Source organism: Ambystoma mexicanum, chromosome 3p, assembly GCF_040938575.1.
Source record: "Ambystoma mexicanum isolate Mex_15411 chromosome 3p, UKY_AmexF1_1, whole genome shotgun sequence".
NCBI classification, from domain to species: domain Eukaryota; kingdom Metazoa; phylum Chordata; class Amphibia; order Caudata; family Ambystomatidae; genus Ambystoma; species Ambystoma mexicanum.
The window spans coordinates 6441108-6465310 of record NC_090925.1 but is presented as its reverse complement, the minus strand read 5'-3'; the positions used below and the strand labels follow the sequence as shown (position 1 = coordinate 6465310).

Here is a 24203-nt window from a genome sequence, read left to right as displayed (position 1 = left end):
TTCAAAACCCTCTGCATTGTCCACAAGGCCTTCTGAGGCCTGGGGCCTAAATACCTTCAACTCTCTCTTCCTAAATATCTTCCTTCCCGAGCCCTTCGCTCATCCGTCTCCAACTCCCTCAGGGTCAGCCGCTTCTCGAAGCAACGAGCTGGGGGTAGATCTCTCTCCGCGGCAGGGGCCTCCCTCTGGAACAGCCTTCCTGCCTCTCTGAAACTTGAGGAGAACCATCTACGGTTCCGGAAGCACCTCAAAACCTTCCTCTTTGCTTCTGCTTTCTCTCTCCCTCTCCCCTGCTAATTCTTCGCTGAAGCTGCACCGAATCTGCAACTGGGCCACTCTCGCCGACCTCGGTCCTGGGCCCAGCCACTCTGCACTTGCACTGCCTCGCTGGCAACCCCTGCACTGCGGGACTGTCTCTGTATCCCTACAGCCCCCGTTCCCAGCACTTGTCTGCACTTACCTTGCACTTGCCACCAGCTGGCCCTATTCATTTTATTATATATACTTACCTTGTACTACACTTGCCCCCTCCCCTCCCCTTGCACTTTCTCCCTTCCCCCTTCCCCTGCACTTGCGCGATCTGAATGACATCTGGCCTAGTAGGATCGTTGTCTGTCTTCCCCCGTTTCCCCCTCCCTGCCTCGTCGCACCTTGAAACACTTGAAACGCTTGTGTATAGGCACGTTACAAATGCCATATCATATCATATCAAATCATATCATATATGCTTACACACAGTTTCATGCAGATAAGGTAGGGATCAGCGGGATACCCTTAGAGGGGAGGATACTACATAGGGTGTATAGGATAGGGGCAGGTTACATATATGCTTACACACAGTTTCATGCAGATACGGTAGGGATTAGCGAGATACCCTTAGAGGGGAGGATACTACATAGGGTGTATAGGATAGGGGCAGGTTACATATATGCTTACACACAGTTTCATGCAGATACGGTAGGGATTAGCGAGATACCCTTAGAGGAGAGGACACTACATGGGGTGTATAGGATAGGTGCGGGTTACATATATGCTTACATATGGTTTCATGCAGATAAGGTAGGGATTAGCAGGATACCCTTAGAGGGGAGGACACTACATAGGGTTAATAGGATAGGGGCGGGTTACATATATGTTTACACACGGTTTCATGCAGATACGGTAGGGATTATGGGATACCTTAGAGGGGAGGACACTACATGGGGTGCATAGGATAGGTGCGGGTTACATATATGCTTACATATGGTTTCATGCAGATAAGGTAGGGATTAGCAGGATACCCTTAGAGGGGAGGACACTACATAGGGTTAATAGGATAGGGGCGGGTTACATATATGTTTACACACGGTTTCATGCAGATACGGTAGGGATTATGGGATACCTTAGAGGGGAGGATACTACACAGGGTGCATAGGATAGGGGCAGGTTACATATATGCTTACATACGGTTTCATATAGATAAGGTAGGGATCAGCGTGATATCCTTAGAGGGGAGGACACTACATAGGGTGCATAGGATAGGTGCGGGTCACATATATGCTTACACACGGTTTCATGCAGATACGGTAGTGATTACGGGATACCCTTAGAGGGGCAGATACTACATAGGGTGCATAGGATAGGGGCAGGTTACATATATGGTTACACACGGTTTCATGCAGATAAATTGGGGATTAGCAGGATACCCTTAGAGGGGAGGACACTACATGGGGTGCATAGGGGAGGGGCGGGTTGCATGTATGCTTACACACGGTTTCATGCAGATACGGTGGGGATTATGGGATACCCTTAGAGGGGAGGACACTACATGGGGTGCATAGGGGAGGGGCGGGGGTTACATGTATGCTTACACACGGTTTCATGCAATTACGGTAGGGATTGCAGGGTTGGCATTAAACACGGGCCGGCATATAGTGCAAGAGGCACAGATTGCTTGAAGTGTCACCCACTCTTGCAGGTGATTAGAAAGGCCAGGAAGTGCAGTGCAGAGCTCCAGACAAGGTTCCAGCAACACGGCGGTGCTCAGTGAGGCATCTTAGAGGCAAAGAGTAATGATTTGAGCTTTTCTCGGAACACCCAGTAGGGTTGTTCTGATATTAAATGCAGGAGTAAGGTGCAATTTCTGGTCGGCAATGACCGGGAAGCGGGCCCCACCAGATCTGGCATGCCTGAATTTTGGGATAGTGAGCCCGGGCCATGAGGATCTGCTAGGTCTGGCGGTTTGAACTTTGTGGAACTTTTGTGAAAGGTATATAGGAGCCGCCTTTGAGAGGCTTTTATTGGTAATAGCTACCATTTGAAGGTAATCCGTTCATAGATGGGTAGCCAATATGCGTTTTTTCTAGCCTATGAGCTGTGTTCGTGCTTGGGAATGTTGAGGGCAGCTCTCAGCGCATTATTTTGAATAACTTGTACTTTATTGATGTTTCGGACGTAGGATCCTACAAATAGGGCATTGCAGTCGTCTAATCTTGATCCTATTAGAGCCCTGGTGATGGTGTCTCAGAATAATGGATCTTGGATCAAACGTCTGTGAGCTATACTTTAAATTACATAATAATGTGCCAATCCCCAACCTGGCACACTCTTCTCTTTAGCCACGAACACTGATCGCTTCTATGGAAAATCTCAGGGCCCTCCATTTCTTAGACTGAATTAGACCCCTTCTGCCTTCACCAGGTGCCTCTGCAGCTCCCTGCTCTGTCTCTTCCTCTACCTCTCTCTCTCTCACACCTGTGCCTGCCCCTCTGCCTCTCTCCCGTCCCTCTGCCTACTCTCTCTTTTTGCCTCTCTTGCTCTCCATCCTTCTCTCAGCCACCCTCCTCTTCCTCAGTCCCTCTCCCTCGACCCCTCTCCATCAGCCTCTGTTCCATTCCAGCAGCACCTGCGGCTGCCCCTCTGCCTCTGTCTCTCTGCCTCTGCCTTCCCTGTCTCCTTGCCTATGCCCCTCTCCCTCTTCCTCTATTTATCAGCCTCTAACACGCTCCTTTTGTCCCGTCCCTGTGCCTCCTCTGTCTCCTTGCCTCTATTGCTCTCCCTCTGCCTCCTCTTTGTTTCTGCCACTCACCCCTTCTTCAGTCCCACTCCCTCTGCCCCTCTCCATCAGTCTGCGTTCCACTCCCTCACCACCTGTGCCTGCCCCTATGCCACTCTCCCTTTGCCTCTCTCCCTATGACATTGCTTTTGTCCTTCATCTGCCTCTCTGCTTCTGCCTCCCACTGTCTCCTTGCCTATGCCCATCTCCATCTGTGACAAGTCAACTTCCGGGGCACCCGTGGTCCAGGAATGAATATTGGTTTTTAAACCATCAAACAGCCCCACAACTCTAGTACACCAGAAGGGATATGAACAGATTGGAAACACAAGCAAATTATAAACCTATTTGTCCAATTTTGGTAACGTGGATGGAACGGCAGGCTTATCTCTGCAAGGTCGTGGATCGTTGGTTAGTTGCAACACAGCTAAAATGCAATTATTACCCAATGATATAAGGGACTGTCCAGTCAAGGTTGTATACAAATGGCTGCTTTATTATTATCACAACAGACAGTCCTAACACACCACAGAATACACCCACACTGTAAAGGAATGAAGAGGACAGACAGTTTCCAAGAAGGAAAAGGGATGCACTCTGGATACTGACAGGAGGGTAGTTAGTACAGTAAATAATCACCTAGTTGAAGGATACTTGGTTTCAGCACAAAGTGAGCAGTGGATCATAAAATGTCACTAGAGGCCTTTCAGAGACATTTCGTGCCTCTGTCTCTCTTCCTCTGTCTCTGTCCTTCTCGATCTGCCTCTGTCCATGTGTCCCACTCCCTCCTCTCTCTCTCTGCCTCTGTCCCTCTACCTCTGCCTCTTCCCCTCTCCCTCCTCTCTCTCGCTGCCGCTGTCCCTCTCCCTCTGCCTCTTTCCCTCTCCCTCCTCTCTCTCTCTGCTTCTGTCCGTCTGCCAATGCCTCTGTCCCTCTCCCTGTGTCTCTGTCCTTCTCGATCTGCCTCTGTGCATGTGTCCCACGCCCTCCTCTATCCCTCTCCCTGCTCTCTCTGCCTCTGTCCCCCTCCCTGCGCCTCCTCTGTATCTATACATCTGTCCGTTTTGATCTGCCCCAGTTCCGTGCCTCTGTCCCTCTCCCTCCTCTCTCTCTCGGCTTCTCTACCTCTCCCTGTGCCTCTTTCCCCTCTCCATCCTCTCTCTCTCTGCCTCTGTCCATCTCTCTCTGCCTCTGCCCCTCTTCCTCCTCTCTCTCTCTGCCTCTGTCCCTCTCCCTGTGTCTCTGTCCCTCTCCCTCCTCTGTCCATCTCTCTCTGCTTCTGCCCCTTTCCCTCTTCTCTCTCTCTGCCTCTGTCCATCTCTCTCTGCCTCTGCCCCTCTTCCACCTCTCTCTCTCTGCCTCTGCCCCTCTCCCTCCTCTTTCTCTCTGCCTCTGTCCCTCTCCCTGTGCCTCTGTCCCTCTCCCTCCTCTGTCCATCTCTCTCTGCTTCTGCCCCTCTCCCTCCTCTTTCTCTCTGCCTCTATCCCTCTCCCTGTGCCTCTGTCCCTCTCCCTCCTCTCTTTCACGGCTTCTCTACCTCTCCCTGTGCCTCTTTCCCCTCTCCCTCCTCTCTCTCTCTGCCTCTGTCCATCTCTCTCTGCCTCTGCCCCTCTTCCTCCTATCTCTCTCTGCCTCTGTCCCTCTTCCTATGCCTCTATCCCTCTCCCTCCTCTGTCCATCTCTCTCTGCCTCTGCCCCTCTCCCTCCTCTTTCTCTCTGCCTCTGTCCCTCTCCCCGTGCCTCTGTCCCTCTCCCTCCTCTGTCCATCTCTCTCTGTTTCTGCCCCTCTCCCTCCTCTTTCTCTCTGCCTCTGTCCCTCTCCCTGTGCCTCTGTCCCTCTCCCTGTGCCTCTATCACTCTCCCGGTGCCTCTATGCCTCTCCCTGTGCCTCTGCCCCTCTTCCTCCTCTCTCTCTCTGCCTCTGTCCCTCTCCCTCCTCTTTCTCTCTGCCTCTGTCCCTCTCCCCGTGCCTCTGCCCCTCTCCCTCCTCTGTCCATCTCTCTCTGCTTCTGCCCCTCTCCCTCCTCTTTCTCTCTGCCTCTGTCCCTCTCCCTGTGCCTCTGTCCCTCTCCCTGTGCCTCTATCCCTCTCCCTGTGCCTCTATGCCTCTCCCTCTGCCTCTTCCCCTCTTCCTCCTCTCTCTCTCTGCCTCTGTCCCTCTTCCCGTGCTTCTGTCCCTCTCCCTCTTCTGTCCATCTCTCTCAGCCTCTGCCCCTCTTCCTCCTCTCTCTCTCTCTCTGCCTCTGCCCCTCTCACTGTGCCTCTGTCCCTCTCCCTGTGCCTCTGCCCCTCTCACTGTGCCTCTGTCCCTCTCCCTGTGCCTCTGTCCCTCTCCCTGTGCCTCTGCCCCTCTCCCTGTGCCTCTATGCCTCTTCCTGTGTCTCTGTCCTTCTGGATCTGACTCTGTCCACCTGTCCCACTCCCTGCTCTGTCCCTCTCCCTCTGCCTCCTCTGCTACCTGTCTTCCTCTCTCCCGAGGCCCCTCTCACTCTCTTCACCCCTCTTTGCGGCCTCTTTTATGGTTGGCACTGCTAATTGTAACCGTTTTTCTCTTTTTCCAACAGCAAACGCGGACAGACTTCTCCTGGGAGGGGATTAATGTGAGTGGAAGACTTAGGAGCCTGGCACCTGGCATACCCCTCTGCCCCCATCAATAATTGGGCCATTTCTGCTGCACTGTCTTCCGAGCCATAATAACCCCCCTCCCCCACAGACAAACACACACACACACACACCTTTAATCAACATCAGAATTAATTGGAACAAATCGTACCCTCCGCCACTGGAGGTCTTGACAAATGGACACTCATGGGTAGTGTCAGGAGACTGATGGGTAGTAGTGTGAGGAGTTGGCAGTGGTGGGTAGTGTGAGGAGATGGCAGTGATGGGTAGTGTGAGAAGATGGCAGTGATGGGCAGTGTGAGGAGTTGGCAGTGATGGGCAGTGTGAGGCGTTGGCAGTGATGGGTAGGATGAGCAGCACACACTGGTGGGCACTGGTGGGTAGTGTGAGGAGTTGGCACTGATGGGTAGGATGAGCAGCACACACTGATGGGCACTGGTGGGTAGTGTGAGGAGTTGGCAGTGGTGGATAGTGTGAGGAGATGGAAGTGATAGGTAGTGTGAGGAGTTGGCAGTGATGGGCAGTGGGAGGAGTTGGCAGTGATGGGTAGTGTGAGGAGATGGCACTGATGGGTAGTGTGAGTAGTTGGCACTGATGGGTAGAATGAGCAGCGCACACTGATGGGCACTGATGGGTAGTGTGAGGAGTTGGCACTGATGGGTAGTATGAGCAGCACACACTGATGGGCACTGGTGGGTAGTGTGAGGAGTTGGCACTGATGGGTAGAATGAGCAGCGCACACTGATGGGCACTGGTGGGTAGTGTGAGGAGATGACAGGAGGAGTTGGCAGTGATGGGTAGTGTGAGGAGATGACAGTGATGGGTAGTGTGAGGAGATGGCAGTGATGGGTAGTGTGAGGAGTTGGCACTGATGGGTAGTGTGAGGAGATGGCACTGATGGGTAGTGTGAGTAGTTGGCACTAACGGGTAGAATTAGCGGCGCACACTGATGGGCACTGATGGGTAGGGTGTGGAGTTGGCACTGATGGGTAGGATGAGCAGCACACACTGATTGGCACTGGTGGGTAGCGTGAGGAGTTGGCACTGATGGATAGAATGAGCAGCGTACACTGGTGGGCACTGGTGGGTAGTGTGAGGAGTTGGCAGTGGTGGGTAGTGTGAGGAGATGGCAGTGATAGGTAGTGTGAGGAGTTGGCAGTCATGTGTGGTGTGAGGAGTTGGCAGTGATGGGCAGTGTGAGGAGTTGGCAGTTATGTGTGGTGTGAGGAGTTGGCAGTGATGGGTAGTGTGAGGAGTTGGCACTGATGGGTAGTGTGATGAGCTGGCAGTGATGGGTAGTGTGAGGAGTTAGCAGTGATGGGTAGTGTGAGGAGATGACAGTGATGGGTAGTCTGAGGAGATGGCAGTGATAGGTAGTGTGAGGAGTTGCCACTGATGGGTAGTGTGAGGAGTTGGCAGTGATAGGTAGTGTGAGGAGATGGCACTGATGCGCAGTGTGAGTAGTTGGCACTGATGGGTAGAATGAGCAGTGCACACTGATGGACACTGATGGGTTGTGTGAGGATTTGGCACTGATGGGTAGGATGAGCAGCACACACTGATGGGCACTGGTGGGTTGTGTGAGGAGTTGGCACTGATGGGTAGAATGAGCAGCGCTCACTGGTGGGCACTGGTGGGTAGTGTGAGGAGTTGGCAGTGGTGGGTGGTGTGAGGAGATGGCAGTGATAGGTAGTGTGAGGAGTTGGTAGTGATGGGCAGTGTGAGGAATTGGCAGTGATGGGTAGTGTGAGGAGTTGGCATTGACGGGCATTATCGGAAGATGGCACTGATGGCTAGGATGAGCAGTACACACTGGTGGGCACTGATGGGTAGTATGAGGAGTTGGCAGTGATAGGTAGGATGAGCAGCACCCACTGGTGGGCAGTGTGAGGAGTTGGCAGTGATAGCTAGGATGAGCAGCATCTACTGGTGGGCACTGGTGGGCAGTGTGAGGAGTTGGTAGTAATGGGTATTGTAAGGAGTTGGCAGTGATAGGTAGAATGAGTGGCACCTACTGGTGCGCATTGGTGGGTAGAGTGAGGAGTTGGCAGTGATGGGTATTGTAAGGAGTTGGCAGTGATGGGTAGAAGGAGCAGCACACACTGGTGGGCACTGGTGGGTAGTGTGAGGAGATGGCAGTGATGGGTAGTGTGAGAAGATGGCAGTGATGGGCAGTGTGAGGAGTTGGCAGTGATGGGCAGTGTGAGGCGTTGGCAGTGATGGGTAGGATGAGCAGCACACACTGGTGGGCACTGGTGGGTAGTGTGGGGAGTTGGCAGTGATGGGTAGAATGAGCAGCACACACTAGTGGGCACTGGTGGGTAGTGTGAGGAGTTGGCACTGATGGGTAGTGTGAGGAGTTGGCACTGATGGGTAGAATGAGCAGCATACACTGGTGGGCACTGGTGGGTAGTGTGAGGAGTTGGCACTGATGGGTAGTGTGAGGAGTTGGAAGTGATGGGCAGGATGAGCAGCACACACTGGTGGGCACTGGTGTGTAGTGTGAGGAGTTGGTAGTGATGGGTAGAATGAGCAGCACACACTGATGGGCACTGGTGGCAGTGTGAGGGGCTCCATGGGTAGGTGTTGTGGGTCCATGCCCTAGGCTACCATCTGGGCATTGCACGCTTTCAAACAGCTTGATGCTGCCAGGCAACCCACACAGTGTCTTCAGAAAAGGGTCCCTCTTGAGGCCCGACTGATGCCATAGGAGACTCTTTGGGCACCTTGGATCGCCCCCTTAGGGTCATTGCAGGAACCCCTGCTCATCACCAATACTAGACCATTCCTTGGGCACGTAGTAAGCTGCAGCCAACCAGGCGTCCACTTACATGGACTGTGGGGTATTTTCCTGGGTGCGGGAAGCATCTCATGTCCTGACTCTTTCTCTCTCTCTTTAGCTCTCCATCGAGGACACCACCTCCATCCTTCCGAAACTGAAGCGTAACTCCAACGCCTATGGCATTGGTGCCCTGGCAAAGTCTTCTGTCAAAGGTGAGTCCCCCACAAACCTGCTGCTGGGCATTCCAAAGCCCCCAAACCCGCTCTCGGGGAGAGCAGGGGTCCAATGCCACCAAAATGCCCCCCCACTCAGAGAGAGTAGAGGTCCAATGCCACCACCCCCCTGGGGAGTGTAAGGGTCCAATGCCACCATCACCCACCCCGGGGGTGAGTAGGGGTCCAATGCCACCAAAATGCCCCCCCACCCAGAGAGAGTAGAGGTCCAATGCCACCACCCCCCTGGGGAGTGTAAGGGTCCAATGCCACCATCACCCACCCCGGGGGAGAGTAGGGGTCCAATGCCACCAAAATGCCCCCCACCCAGAGGGAGTAGAGGTCCAATGCCACCACCCCCTGGGGAGAGTAGGGGTCCAATGCTACCAAAACCCCTCTCGTTGGGAGTGGTGGTCCAGGGCCTCCCAATTCCCAACCCATTGACTCCTTTTCTTCAACATCGATTATTGGTGAGTCCCGGTTCAACAAATCTCTTCCCGTGGCCATTACCCATGAAAACCCATCTCTATCTCTACCCTTTCTAACCACATCCACTCTCTGTGAGTCCTTTCCTTACCACTCCCCCTGATAGTCCAATCCCCAAATCCCTTCCTCGTGAAAATTCACCTCCGTTTTCCAGAAGCCATGCTACCCACCCCCAGCTTCACCTCCGTGTCCTAGGAGCTGCGCTACCCACCCACCCCAGCTTCCGCTCTGTTTCCTAGGAGCCGTGCTACCCACCCCATCTTCAGCTCAGTTTCCTAGGAGCCATGCTACCCATCCACCCCAGCTTCACCCCCAGTTTCCAGGAGCCATGCTTCCCAACCCCAGCTTCAGCTCTGTTTTTCAGGTGCCATGCTACCCACCCCCAGCTTCACCTCTGTTTCCTAGGAGCCAAGCTACCCACCCCCAGCTTCACCCCCAGTTTCCAGGAGCCATGCTACCCATTCCCAGCTTCAGCTCTGTTTTCCAAGTGCCATGCTACCCACCCCATTTCATATCCGTTTCCTAGGAGCCATGCTACCCACCCCCAGATTCAGCTCAGTATCCTAGGAGCTGTGCTACCCATCCACCCCAGCTTCAGCTCTTTTTCCTAGGAGCTGTGGTACACACCCCCAGCTTCAGCTCAGTTTCGTAGGAGCCGTGCTACCCATCCACCCCAGCTTCAGCTCATTTTCCAGGACCCATGCTGCCCACCCCCAGCTTCACTTCTGTTTCCTAGGAATAGGAACTGTGCTACCCACCCCCAGTTTCACCTCCATTTTCCAGGAGCCAAGCTAACCACACCAGCTTCACTTCCAGTTTACAGGAGCCATGCTACCCAGCCCCAGCTTCAGCTCCGTTTTCCAGGAGCCATGCTAACCAGCCCCAGCTTCAGCTCTGTTTTCCAGGTGCCATGCTACCCACCCCCAGCTTCAGTTTCCTAGGAGCCATACTACCCATCCACCCCAGCTTCAGCTCAGTATCCTAGGAGCCGTGCTACCCATCCACCCCAGCTTCAGCTCTTTTTCCAGGACCCATGCTGCCCACCCCCAGCTTCACCTCTGCTTCCTAGGAGCTGTACTACCCACCCCCAGTTTCACCTCCATTTTCCAGGAGCCAAGCTACCAACCCCAGCTTCACCCCCAGTTTCCAGGAGCCATGCTACCCAACCCCAGCTTCAGCTCTGTTTTCCAGGTGCCATGCTACCCACCCCCAGCTTCAGCTCGGTCTTCCAAGTGACATGCACCCACCCCCAGCTTCACCTCCATTTCCTGGGAGCCATGCTACCCATCCACCCCAGCTCTGTTTCTTAGGAGCCATGCTACCCACCCCCAGATTCAGCTCAGTATCCTAGGAGCTGTGCTACCCATCCACCCCAGCTTCAGTTCTTATTCCAGGACCCATGCTGCCCACCCACAGCTTCACCTCAATTTCTGAGGAGCCATGCTACCCATCCACCCCAGCTTCAGCTCTATTTCCTAGGAGCTGTGGTACACACCCCCTGCTTCAGCTCAGTTTCGTAGGAGCCGTGCTACCCATCCACCCCAGCTTCAGCTCATTTTCCAGGACCCATGCTGCCCACCCCCAGCTTCACTTCTGTTTCCTAGGACTAGGAACTGTGCTACCCACCCCCAGTTTCACCTCCATTTTCCAGGAGCCAAGCTAACCACACCAGCTTCACTTCCAGTTTACAGGAGCCATGCTACCCAGCCCCAGCTTCAGCTCTGTTTTCCAGGAGCCATGCTAACCAGCCCCAGCTTCAGCTCTGTTTTCCAGGTGCCATGCTACCCACCCCCAGCTTCAGTTTCCTAGGAGCCATACTACCCATCCACCCCAGCCTCAGCTCAGTATCCTAGGAGCCGTGCTACCCATCCACCCCAGCTTCAGCTCTTTTTCCAGGACCCATGCTGCCCACCCCCAGCTTCACCTCTGCTTCCTAGGAGCTGTACTACCCACCCCCAGTTTCACCTCCATTTTCCAGGAGCCAAGCTACCAACCCCAGCTTCACCCCCAGTTTCCAGGAGCCATGCTACCCAACCCCAGCTTCAGCTCTGTTTTCCAGGTGCCATGCTACCCACCCCCAGCTTCAGCTCGGTCTTCCAAGTGACATGCACCCACCCCCAGCTTCACCTCCATTTCCTGGGAGCCATGCTACCCATCCACCCCAGCTCTGTTTCTTAGGAGCCATGCTACCCACCCCCAGATTCAGCTCAGTATCCTAGGAGCTGTGTTACCCATCCACCCCAGCTTCAGTTCTTTTTCCAGGACCCATGCTGCCCACCCACAGCTTCACCTCAATTTCTGAGGAGCCATGCTACCCATCCACCCCAGCTTCAGCTCTATTTCCTAGGAGCTGTGGTGCACACCCCCAGCTTCAGCTCAGTTTCCTAGGAGCCTTGCTACCCATCCACCCCAGCTTCAGCTCATTTTCCAGGAGCCATGCTGCCCACCCCCAGCTTCACTTCTGTTTCCTAGGACTAGGAACCGTGCTACCCACCCCCAGTTTCACCTCCATTTTCCAGGAGCCAAGCTGCCCACCACAGCTTCACTTCCAGTTTACAGGAGCCATGCTACCCAGCCCCAGCTTCAGCTCTGTTTTCCAGGAGCCATGCTACCCAGCCCCAACTTCAGCTCTGTTTTCCAGGTGCCATGCTACCCACCCCCAGCTTCAACGGGTACCCATGCTACCCACCCCCAGCTTCTGTTTCCTAGGAGCCATTCTACCCATCCACCCCAGCTTCAGCTCAGTATCCTAGGAGCCGTGCTACCCATCCACCCCAGCTTCAGCTCTTTTTCCAGGACCCATGCTGCCCACCCCCAGCTTCACCTCTGCTTCCTAGGAGCTGTACTACCCACCCCCAGTTTCACCTCCATTTTCCAGGAGCCAAGCTACCCACCCCAGCTTCACCCCCAGTTTCCAGGAGCCATGCTACCCAACCCCAGCTTCAGCTCTGTTTTCCAGGTGCCATGCTACCCACCCCCAGCTTCAGCTCGGTTTTCCAAGTGACATGCTACCCACCCCCAGCTTTACCTCCATTTCCTAGGAGCCATGCTATCCATCCACCCCAGCTCTGTTTCTTAGGAGCCATGCTACCCACCCCCGGATTCAGCTCAGTATCCTAGGAGCTGTGCTACCCATCCACCCCAGCTTCAGTTCTTTTTCCAGGACCCATGCTGCCCACCCCCAGCTTCACCTCTGTTTCCTATAAGCCATGCTACCCACCCCCAGTTTCACCTCAATTTTCCAGGAGCAAAGCTAACCCCCAGCTTCACCCCCAGATTCCAGGAGCCACAATACCCACCCCCTGCTTCAGCTCAGTATCCTAGGAGCCGTGCTACCCATCCACCCCAGCTGCAGCTCTTTTTCCAGGTCCCATGCAGCCCATCCACAGCTTCACCTCTGTTTCCTAGGAGCCAAGCTACCCACGCCAGCTTCACCCCCAGTTTCCAGGAGCCATGCTACCCAACCTCAGCTTCAGCTCTGTTTTACAGGTGCCATGCTACCCACCCCCAGCTTCAGCTCGGTTTTCCAAGTGACATGAACCCACCCCCAGCTTCACCTCCATTTCCTGGGAGCCATGCTACCCATCCACCCCAGCTCTGTTTCTTAGGAGCCATGCTACCCACCCCCAGATTCAGCTCAGTATCCTAGGAGCTGTGCTACCCATCCACCACAGCTTCAGTTCTTTTTCCAGGACCCATGCTGCCCACCCCCAGCTTCACCTCAATTTCTGAGGAGCCATGCTACCCATCCACCCCAGCTTCAGCTCTATTTCCTAGGAGCTGTGGTGCACACCCCCAGCTTCAGCTCAGTTTCCTAGGAGCCGTGCTACCCATCCACCCCAGCTTCAGCTCATTTTCCAGGACCCATGCTGCCCACCCCCAGCTTCACTTCTGTTTCCTAGGACTAGGAACCGTGCTACCCACCCCCAGTTTCACCTCCATTTTCCAGGAGCCAAGCTACCCACCCCAGCTTCACTTCCAGTTTACAGGAGCCATGCTACCCAGCCCCAGCTTCAGCTCTGTTTTCCAGGAGCCATGCTACCCAGCCCCAACTTCAGCTCTGTTTTCCATGTGCCATGCTACCCACCCCCAGCTTCAACTGGTACCCATGCTACCCACCCCCAGCTTCTGTTTCCTAGGAGCCATACTACCCATCCACCCCAGCTTCAGCTCAGTATCCTAGGAGCCGTGCTACCCATCCACCCCAGCTTCAGCTCTTTTTCCAGGTCCCATGCAGCCCACCCACAGCTTCACCTCTGTTTCCTAGGAGCCAAGCTACCCACGCCAGCTTCACCCCCAGTTTCCAGGAGCCATGCTACCCAACCTCAGCTTCAGCTCTGTTTTACAGGTGCCATGCTACCCACCCCCAGCTTCAGCTCGGTTTTCCAAGTGACATGAACCCACCCCCAGCTTCACCTCCATTTCCTGGGAGCCATGCTACCCATCCACCCCAGCTCTGTTTCTTAGGAGCCATGCTACCCACCCCCAGATTCAGCTCAGTATCCTAGGAGCTGTGCTACCCATCCACCACAGCTTCAGTTCTTTTTCCAGGACCCATGCTGCCCACCCCCAGCTTCACCTCAATTTCTGAGGAGCCATGCTACCCATCCACCCCAGCTTCAGCTCTATTTCCTAGGAGCTGTGGTGCACACCACCAGCTTCAGCTCAGTTTCCTAGGAGCCGTGCTACCCATCCACCCCAGCTTCAGCTCATTTTCCAGGACCCATGCTGCCCACCCCCAGCTTCACTTCTGTTTCCTAGGACTAGGAACCGTGCTACCCACCCCCAGTTTCACCTCCATTTTCCAGGAGCCAAGCTACCCACCCCAGCTTCACTTCCAGTTTACAGGAGCCATGCTACCCAGCCCCAGCTTCAGCTCTGTTTTCCAGGAGCCATGCTACCCAGCCCCAACTTCAGCTCTGTTTTCCATGTGCCATGCTACCCACCCCCAGCTTCAACTGGTACCCATGCTACCCACCCCCAGCTTCTGTTTCCTAGGAGCCATACTACCCATCCACCCCAGCTTCAGCTCAGTATCCTAGGAGCCGTGCTACCCATCCACCCCAGCTTCAGCTCTTTTTCCAGGACCCATGCTGCCCACCCCCAGCTTCACCTCTGCTTCCTAGGAGCTGTACTACCCACCCCCAGTTTCACCTCCATTTTCCAGGAGCCAAGCTACCCACCCCAGCTTCACCCCCAGTTTCCAGGAGCCATGCTACCCAACCCCAGCTTCAGCTCTGTTTTCCAGGTGCCATGCTACCCACCCCCAGCTTCAGCTCGGTTTTCCAAGTGACATGCTACCCACCCCCAGCTTTACCTCCATTTCCTAGGAGCCATGCTACCCATCCACCCCAGCTCTGTTTCTTAGGAGCCATGCTACCCACCCCCGGATTCAGCTCAGTATCCTAGGAGCTGTGCTACCCATCCACCCCAGCTTCAGTTCTTTTTCCAGGACCCATGCTGCCCACCCCCAGCTTCACCTCTGTTTCCTATAAGCCATGCTACCCACCCCCAGTTTCACCTCAATTTTCCAGGAGCAAAGATAACCCCCAGCTTCACCCCCAGATTCCAGGAGCCACGATACCCACCCCCTGCTTCAGCTCAGTATCCTAGGAGCCGTGCTACCCATCCACCCCAGCTGCAGCTCTTTTTCCAGGTCCCATGCAGCCCACCCACAGCTTCACCTCTGTTTCCTAGGAGCCAAGCTACCCACGCCAGCTTCACCCCCAGTTTCCAGGAGCCATACTACCCATCCCCAGCTTCAGCTCTGTTTTCCAGGTGCCATGCTACCCATCCCCAGCTTCAGTTTGGTTTTCCAGATACCATGCTACCCACCCCCAGCTTCACATGTGTTTCCTAGGAGCCATGCTACCCATCCGCCCCAGCTTGTGCTCTGTTTCCTAGGAGCCATGCTACCCACCCTCAGATTCAGCACAGTATCCTAGGAGCTGTGCTACCCATCCACCCCAGCTTCTGCTCTTTTTCCAGGACCCATGTTGTGGCACACCCCCCCCCAGCTTCAGCTCAGTTTCCTAGGAGCCGTGCTACCCATCCACCGCAGCTTCAGCTCATTTTCCAGGACCCATGCTGCCCACCCCCAGCTTCACCTCTGTTTCCTAGGACTAGGAACCGCGCTACCCACCCCCAGTTTCACCTCCATTTTCCAGGAGCCAAGCTACCCATCCCAGCTTCACTTCCAGTTTACAGGAGCCATGCTACCCAGCCCCAGCTTCAGCTCTGTTTTCCAGGAGCCATGCCACCCAGTCCCAGCTTCAGCTCTGTTTTCCAGGTGCCATGCTACCCATCCCCAGCTTCAGCTCGGTTTTCCAATTGCCATGCCTCCATCTCCAGCTTCGCCTTAATTTTCTAGGAGCCATGCTACCCATCCGCCCTAGCTTCAGCTCTGTTTCCTAGGAGCCGTGGTACCCACCCCCAGCTTCAGATCAGTTTCCTAGGAGCCATGCTACCCATCCACCCCATCTTCAGCTCAGTTTCCTATGAGCCGTGGTACCCATCCACCACATCTTCAGCTCAGTTTCCTATGAGCCGTGCTACCCATCCACCCCAGCTTCAGTTCTTTTTCCTGGGAGCCAAACTACCCCCCAGCTTCACCCCCAGTTTCCAGGAGCCATGCTACCCAACCCCAGATTCAGCTCTGTTTTCCAGGTGCCATGCTACGCATCCCCAGCTTCAGCTCTGTTTTCCAGGTGCCACGCTACCCACCCCCAGCTTCACCTGGTACCCATGCTACCCACCCCCAGCTTCTGTTTCCTAGGAGCCATACTACCCATCCACCCCAGCTTCAGCTCTTTTTCCAGGACCCATGCTGCCCACCCCCAGCTTCAGCTCTGTTTTCCAGGTGCCATGCTACCACCCCCAGCTTCAGCTCGGTTTTCCAGTTGCCATGCTACCCATCCCCAGCTAAACCTCCGTTTTTCAAGAGCCATGCTACACACACCGAGCTTCACCCCCAGTTTCCATGAGCCATGGTACTCAACCTAAGCTTTCCCCACTATTTTACTAGGAGCTGTGCTATCCACCCCCAGCTTCAGCTTTGTTTCCAGGAGCCATGCTACCCAGCCTCAGATTCAGCTCTGTTTTCCAGAAGCCATGCTACACACCCCCAGCTTCACCTCCGTTTTCCAGGAGTAATGCTACACACCCCCAGCTTCACCTCCGTTTTCCAGGAGCCATACTACCCACCCCCAGCTTCACCCCCAACCCTGAGCGTTTCCCTCGGTTTTCCTAGAAGCCGTGCTGTCCACTGCCAGCTTCAGCTCTGTTTCCAGGAGCCATGCTACTCAGCTTCAGATTCAGCTCTGTTTTCCAGGAGCCATGCTACCCACCCCCAGCTTCACCCCCAGTCTCCAGGAGCCATGCTACCCACCCCCAGCTTCACCCCCAGTCTCCAGGAGCCATGCTACCCACCCCAGCTTCACTTCCAGTTTACAGGAGCCATGCTACCCAGCCCCAGCTTCAGCTCTGTTTTCCAGGAGCCATGCCCCAGCTTCAGCTCTGTTTTCCAGGTGCCATGCTACCCACCCCCAGCTTCACCTGGTACCCATGCTACCCACCCCCAGCTTCTGTTTCTTAGGAGCCATACTACCCATCCACTCCAGCTTCAGCTCAGTATCCTAGGAGCTGTGCTACCCATCCACCCCAGCTTCAGCTCTTTTTCCAGGACTTATGCTGCCCACCCCCAGCTTCACCTCTGTTTCCTAGAAGCCGTGCTACCCACCTCCAGTTTCACCTTTATTTTCCAGGAGCAAAGCCACCCACCCCAGCTTCACCCCGAGTTTCCAGGAGCCATACTACCCATCCACCCCAGCTTCAGCTCATTTTCCAGGACCCATGCTCCCCATCCCCAGCTTCACCTCTGTTTCCTGGGAGCCGTACTACCCACCCCCAGTGTCACCTCCATTTTCTAGGAGCCAAGCTGCCCACCCCAGCTTCACCCCAGTTTCCAGGAGCCATTCTACCCAACCCCAGCTTCAGCTCTTTTTTCCACGTGCCATGCTACCCACCCCCAACTTCAGCTCAGTTTTCCAAGTGACATGCTACCCACCCTCAGCTTCACCTCCATTTCCTGGGAGCCATGCTACCCATCCGCCCCAGCTTCAGTTCTTTTTCCAGGACCCATGCTGCCCACCCCCAGCTTCACCTCATTTTCTGAGGAGCCATGCTACCCATCCACCCCAGCTTCAGCTCTATTTCCTAGGAGCTGTGGTGCACTCCCCCAGCTTCAGCTCAGTTTCCTAGGAGCCGTGCTACCCATCCACCCCAGCTTCAGCTCATTTTCCAGGACCCATGCTGCCCACCCCCAGCTTCACTTCTGTTTCCTAGGACTAGGAACCGTGCTACCTACCCCCAGTTTCACCTCCATTTTCCAGGAGCCAAGCTACCCACCCCAGCTTCACTTCCAGTTTACAGGAGCCATGCTACCCAGCCCCAGCTTCAGCTCTGTTTTCCAGGAGCCATGCTACCCAGCCCCAGCTTCAGCTCTGTTTTCCAGGTGCCATGCTACCCACCCCCAGCTTCAACTGGTACCCATGCTACCCACCCCCAGCTTCTGTTTCCTAGGAGCCATACTACCCATCCACCCCAGCTTCAGCTCAGTATCCTAGGAGCCGTGCTACCCATCCACCCCAGCTTCAGCTCTTTTTCCAGGACCCATGCTGCCCACCCCCAGCTTCACCTCTGCTTCCTAGGAGCTGTACTACCCCCAGTTTCACCTCCATTTTCCAGGAGCCAAGCTACCCACCCCAGCTTCACCCCCAGTTTCCAGGAGCCATGCTACCCAACCCCAGCTTCAGCTCTGTTTTCCAGGTGCCATACTACCCACCCCCAGCTTCAGCTCGGTTTTCCAAGTGACATGCTACCCACCACCAGCTTTACCTCTATTTCCTAGGAGCCATGCTACCCATCCACCCCAGCTCTGTTTCTTAGGAGCCATGCTACCCACCCCCGAATTCAGCTCAGTATCCTAGGAGCTGTGCTACCCATCCACCCCAGCTTCAGTTCTTTTTCCAGGGCCCATGCTGCCCACCCCCAGCTTCACCTCTGTTTCCTATAAGCCATGCTACCCACCCCCAGTTTCACCTCAATTTTCCAGGAGCAAAGCTAACCCCCAGCTTCACCCCCAGATTCCAGGAGCCATGATACCCACCCCCTGCTTCAGCTCAGTATCCTAGGAGCCGTGCTACCCATCCACCCCAGCTGCAGCTCTTTTTCCAGGTCCCATGCAGCCCACCCACAGCTTCACCTCTGTTTCCTAGGAGCCAAGCTACCCACCCAAGCTTCACCCCCAGTTTCCAGGAGCCATGCTACCCATCCCCAGCTTCAGCTCTGTTTTCCAGGTGCCATGCTAACCATCCCCAGCTTCAGCTTGGTTTTCCAGATACCATGCTACCCACCCCCAGCTTCACGTGTGTTTCCTAGGAGCCATGCTACCCATCCGCCCCAGCTTGTGCTCTGTTTCCTAGGAGCCATGCTACCCACCCTCAGATTCAGCTCAGTATCCTAGGAGCTGTGCTACCCATCCACCCCAGCTTCTGCTCTTTTTCCAGGACCCATGCTGCCCACCCCCAGCTTCACCTCAATTTCTGAGGAGCCATGCTACCCATCCACCCCAGCTTCAGCTCTATTTCCTATGAGCTGTGGCACCCCCCCCCCCACCTTCAGCTCAGTTTCCTAGGAGCCGTGCTACCCATCCACCGCAGCTTCAGCTCATTTTCCAGGACCCATGCTGCCCACCCCCAGCTTCACTTCTGTTTCCTAGGACTAGGAACCGTGCTACCCACCCCCAGTTTCACCTCCATTTTCCAGGAGCCAAGCTACCCATCCCAGCTTCACTTCCAGTTTACAGGAGCCATGGTACCCAGCCCCAGCTTCAGGTCTGTTTTCCAGGAGCCATGCTACCCAGTCCCAGCTTCAGCTCTGTTTTCCAGGTGCCATGCTACCCATCTCCAGCTTCAGCTCGGTTTTCCAATTGCCATGCTACCCATCTCCAGCTTTGCCTTAATTTCCTAGGAGCCATGCTACCCATCCGCCCTAGCTTCAGCTCTGTTTCCTAGGAGCCGTGGTACCCACCCCCAGCTTCAGATCAGTTTCCTAGGAGCCATGCCACCCATCCACCCCATCTTCAGCTCAGTTTCCTATGAGCCATGGTACCCATCCACCCCATCTTCAGCTCAGTTTCCTATGAGCCGTGCTACCCGTCCACCCCAGCTTCAGTTATTTTTCCTGGGAGCCAAGCTACCCCCCCATCTTCACCCCCAGTTTCCAGGATCCATGCTACCCAACCCCAGCTTCAGCTCTGTTTTCCAGGTGCCATGCTACGCACCCCCAGCTTCAGCTCTGTTTTCCAGGTGCCATGCTACCCACCCCCAGCTTCACCTGGTACCCATGCTACCCACCCCCAGCTTCTGTTTCCTAGGAGCCATACTACCCATCCACCCCAGCTTCAGCTCTTTTTCCAGGAACCATGCTGCCCACCCCCAGCTTCACCCCTGTTTCCTAGAAGCCGTGCTACCCACCTCCAGTTTCACCTTTGTTTTCCTGGAGCAAAGCTACCCACCCCAGCTTCACCCCCAATTTCCAGGAGCCATGGTACCCATCCACCCCAGCTTCAGCTCATTTTCCAGGACCCATGCTGCCCACCCCCAGCTTCACCTCTGTTTCCTAGGAGCCGTGCTACCCACCCCCAGTGTCACCTCCATTTTCTAGGAGCCAAGCTGCCCACCCCAGCTTCACCCCAGTTTCCAGGAGCCATTCTACCCAACCCCAGCTTCAGATCTGTTTTCCAGGAGCCACATTACCCAACCCCAATTCCACCTGCTTCCCAGGAGCCATGCTACCCCCCCAGCTTCAGCTCTGTTTCCAGGAGCCATGCTACCCAGCCTCAGCTTCACCTCTGTTTTTGAGAAGTCATGGTACCCACCCCCATACCCATCTCTGTTTTTCAGGAACCATGCTAGCCATCCCCAGCTTCATAGCCAGGCATTGCTGAAAACTCACTGGCACAGATATCCTTGCTGGTTGCCTCGTCAGTGAGAACCTGACCCCAATTGACCCATTTGGTGTCTCTACCACTGCCAATGGGCCATGCCTGGAACTTTGCCTCAGTCTCTGCTCTTGTTCCTGTTCCCTTCCCTGGGTGTGAGGTCCTGTCCACCGCTGACGATGGATCCCTCTCTTTCGCCAGGAATCTCCCGCACAATGAAGGACCGGGTGACCAAGCCCACAGCCATGGGATCGGGCAGAGTGGCGCACATGATCGAGTGGCAGGGATGGGGCAAGGCGGCCAGCCTCCAGCAGCACTACGCCCATGAAACTGTGCGCATGGATGTGGACGCCTACTCAGACCTGAGTGATGGAGAGAAGGAGGCCCGCTTCCTGGCTGGTGCGTCTGTGGGAGATACTGCATGGTGTAGCCTGTGGGATTGATGGGGGCAAGGGCCTTCATAAGAGGGTTGCCTTTGGTAGACCTTCTGGGGTAGAGATGGCTCCCAGAGGGTTTTTAGTGTCAGGTATCTGTGGTAAATGGTGTAACCCAGGTGCCCCCAAAAGGGTGAATAATGTCAGGGCATTGGTGGTGTTAGTATGGCCCTAGCACCTCCTTATGGGTGATTTACTGCAGGGTGCCTGTGGCATGTGGTATGGCCCTATCACCTCCTTAAGCGTGATTGATTGCAGGTGAGTATCTGAGGCGGGTGGCATGGCCCTAGCACCTCCTAGTGAGTGATTGATTGCAGGGTATCTGTGGCAGGTGGTATGGCCCTAGCACCTCTGTATGAGTGATTGATTGCAGGGTATCTGTGGCAGGTGGTATGCCCTATCACCTCCTTATGGGTGAATGATTTCAGGGTATCTGTGGTGGGTGGCATGGCCCTAGCACCTCCTTATGGTGATTGACTTCAGGGTGTCTGTGGCATGGCCCTAGCACCTCCTTAATCATGATTGATTGCAGGTGGGTATCTGTGGTAGGTGGTATGCCCTATCACCTCCTTATGGGTGAATGATTTCAGGGTATCTGTGGAAGGTGGCATGGCCCTAGCACCTCCTTATGGTGATTGACTTCAGGGTGTCTGTGGCAGGTGGCATGGCCCTAGCACCCCCTTAAGCATGATTGATTGCAGGTGGGTATCTGTGGCAGGTGGTATGACACTGGCACCTCCTTAATCATTATTGATTTCAGGTGGGTGTCTGTGGCAGGTGGCATGACCCAAGCACCTCCTTATGAGTGATTGATTGCAGGTGGGTATCTGTGGCAGGTGGAATGGCCCTAGCACCTCCTAATGAGTGATTGATTGCAGGGTATCTGTGGCAGGTGGTATGGCCCTAGCACCTCTGTATGAGTGATTGATTGCAGGTTGGTGTTTGTGGCAGGTGGTATAGCCCTAGCACTTCCTTAATCATGGTTGATTGCAGGTGGGTGTCTGTGACAGGTGGCACGGCCCTAGCAACACCGTATGGGTGATTGATTGCAGGTTGGTGTTTGTGGCAGGTGGTATAGCCCTAGCACTTCCTTAATCATGGTTCATTGCAGGTGGGTATCTGTGACAGGTGGTATGTCCATAGCAGCTCCTTATGAGTGATTGATTGCAGGTGGGAATCTGTGGTAGGTGGTATGGCGCTAGCACCTACTTAATCATGATTGATTGCAGGTGGGTATCTGTGAAAGGTGTTATGGCACTAGCACCTCCTTAATCATGATTGCTTGCAGGTGGGTATCTGTGACAGGTGGTATGGCTGTAGCACCACCATATGGGTGATTGATTGCAGGGTATCTGTGGAAGGTGGTATGGCCCTAGCACCTCCTTAAAAATGTTTGATTGCAGGTGGGTATCTGTGGTGGGTGGCATGGCCCTAGCACCCCCTTAAGGGTGATTGATTGCAGGTGGGTATCTGTGGTAGGTGGTATGGCCCTAGCACCTCCTTAATCATGACTGATTGCAGGTCGGTACCTGGGACAGGTGGTATGGTTTTAGCACCTCCTTATGGTTGACTGCTTACAGGGGACCTGTGGAAGGTGGCATGGCCCTAGCACCTCCTTATGGGTGAATGATTTCAGGGTATCTGTCGCAGGTGGTATGACCTTAGCACCTCCTTAATCATGATTGATTGCAGGTGGGTTTCTGTGGCAGGTGGTATGGCCATAGCACCTCCTTATGAGTGATTGATTGCAGGTGGGAATCTGTGGTAGGTGGTATGGCGCTAGCACCTACTTAATCATGATTGATTGCAGGTGGGTATCTGTGAAAGGTGTTATGGCCCTAGCACCTCCTTAATCATGATTGCTTGCAGGTGGGTATCTGTGACAGGTGGTATGGCTGTAGCACCACCATATGGGTGATTGATTGCAGGGTATCTGTGGAAGGTGGTATGGCCCTAGCACCTCCTTAAACATGTTTGATTGCAGGTGGGTATCTGTGGTGGGTGGCATGGCCCTAGCACCCCCTTAAGGGTGATTGATTGCAGGTGGGTATCTGTGGTAGGTGGTATGGCCCTAGCACCTCCTTAATCATGACTGATTGCAGGTCGGTACCTGGGACAGGTGGTATGGTTTTAGCACCTCCTTATGGTTGACTGCTTACAGGGGACCTGTGGAAGGTGGCATGGCCCTAGCACCTCCTTATGGGTGAATGATTTCAGGGTATCTGTCGCAGGTGGTATGACCTTAGCACCTCCTTAATCATGATTGATTGCAGGTGGGTTTCTGTGGCAGGTGGTATGGTCATAGCACCTCCTTATGAGTGATTGATTGCAGGTAGGAATCTGTGGTAGGTGGTATGGCGCTAGCACCTACTTAATCATGATTGCTTGCAGGTGGGTATCTGTGACAGGTGGTATGGCTGTAGCACCACCATATGGGTGATTGATTGCAGGGTATCTGCGGAAGATGGTATGGCCCTAGCACCTCCTTAAAAATGTTTGATTGCAGGTGGGTATCTGTGGGGGGTGGCATGGCCCTAGCACCCCCTTAAGGGTGATTGATTGCAGGTGGGTATCTGTGGTAGGTGGTATGGCCCTAGCACGTCCTTAATCATGATTGATTCCAGGTGGGTATCTGTGAAAGGTGGTATGGCCCTAGCACCTCCTTAATCATGACTGATTGCAGGTCGGTACCTGGGACAGGTGGTATGGTTTTAGCACCTCCTTATGGGTGACTGATTACAGGGGACCTGTGGAAGGTGGCATGGCCCTAGCACCTCCCTATGGGTGTTTGAATGCAGGGTAGCTGTGGAAGGTGGCACGGCCCTAGCACCTCCTTATGGGTGAATGATTTCAGGGTATCTGTCGCAGGTGGTATGACCTTAGCACCTCCTTAATCATGATTGATTGCTGGTGGGATTCTGTGGCAGGTGGTATGGCCCTAGCACCTCCTTATGAGCGATTGATTGCAGGGTATCTGTGGAAGTTGGCATGTCCCTAGCACCTCATTATGGGTGATTGATTGCAGGTGGGTATCTGTGGTGGGAGGCATGGCCCTAGCACTTCTAAAAGCATGGTTGATGGCAGAGCATCTCTGGCAGGTGGTATAGCCCTAGCACCTCCTTATGAGTGATTGATTGCAGATGGGTATCTGTGACAGATGGTATGGCCGTAGCACCTCCTTAAGGGTGAATGATAGCAGGTGGGTATCTGTGGCAGGTGATATGGCCCTAGCACCTCCTTAATCATGGTTGATTGCAGGTGGGTATCTGTGAAAGGTGTTAGGGCTCTAGCACCTCCTTAATCATGATTGATTGCAGGTGCGTATCTCTGGTGGGTGGCCTGGCCCTAGCAACTCCTTAAGGGTGACTGATTGCAGGTGGGTATCTGTGGCAGGTGGTATGGCCCTAGCACCTCCTTAAGGGTGATTGATTGCAGGTGGGTGTCTGTGGTAGGTGGCATGGCCCTAGCATCTCCTTTTGAGTGATTGATTGCAGGTGGGTATCTGTGGCAGGTGGTATAGCCCTTCCACCTCCTTAATCATGATTGATTGCAGGTGGGTGTCTGTGACAAGTGGTATGCCTGTAGCACCACCGAATGGGTGATTGATTGCAGGGTATCTGTGGAAGGTGCT

The 24203-nt window shown here is 54.6% G+C and overlaps 1 protein-coding gene across 3 annotated transcripts in view; it reads left to right on the top strand.

Annotated features, from left to right (window-relative positions):
• FAM131B (family with sequence similarity 131 member B) overlaps positions 1-24203 on the top strand; it is a 446901-nt gene that overhangs the window by 332911 nt on the left and 89787 nt on the right. For all 3 annotated transcript variants that reach the window (XM_069650307.1, XM_069650306.1, XM_069650308.1), the window contains exons 3-5: positions 5599-5634; positions 8557-8650; positions 20340-20537. In XM_069650307.1, the coding sequence (XP_069506408.1) occupies positions 5599-5634; positions 8557-8650; positions 20340-20537 (328 nt within the window). The remainder of the gene's footprint in view (positions 1-5598; positions 5635-8556; positions 8651-20339; positions 20538-24203) is intronic.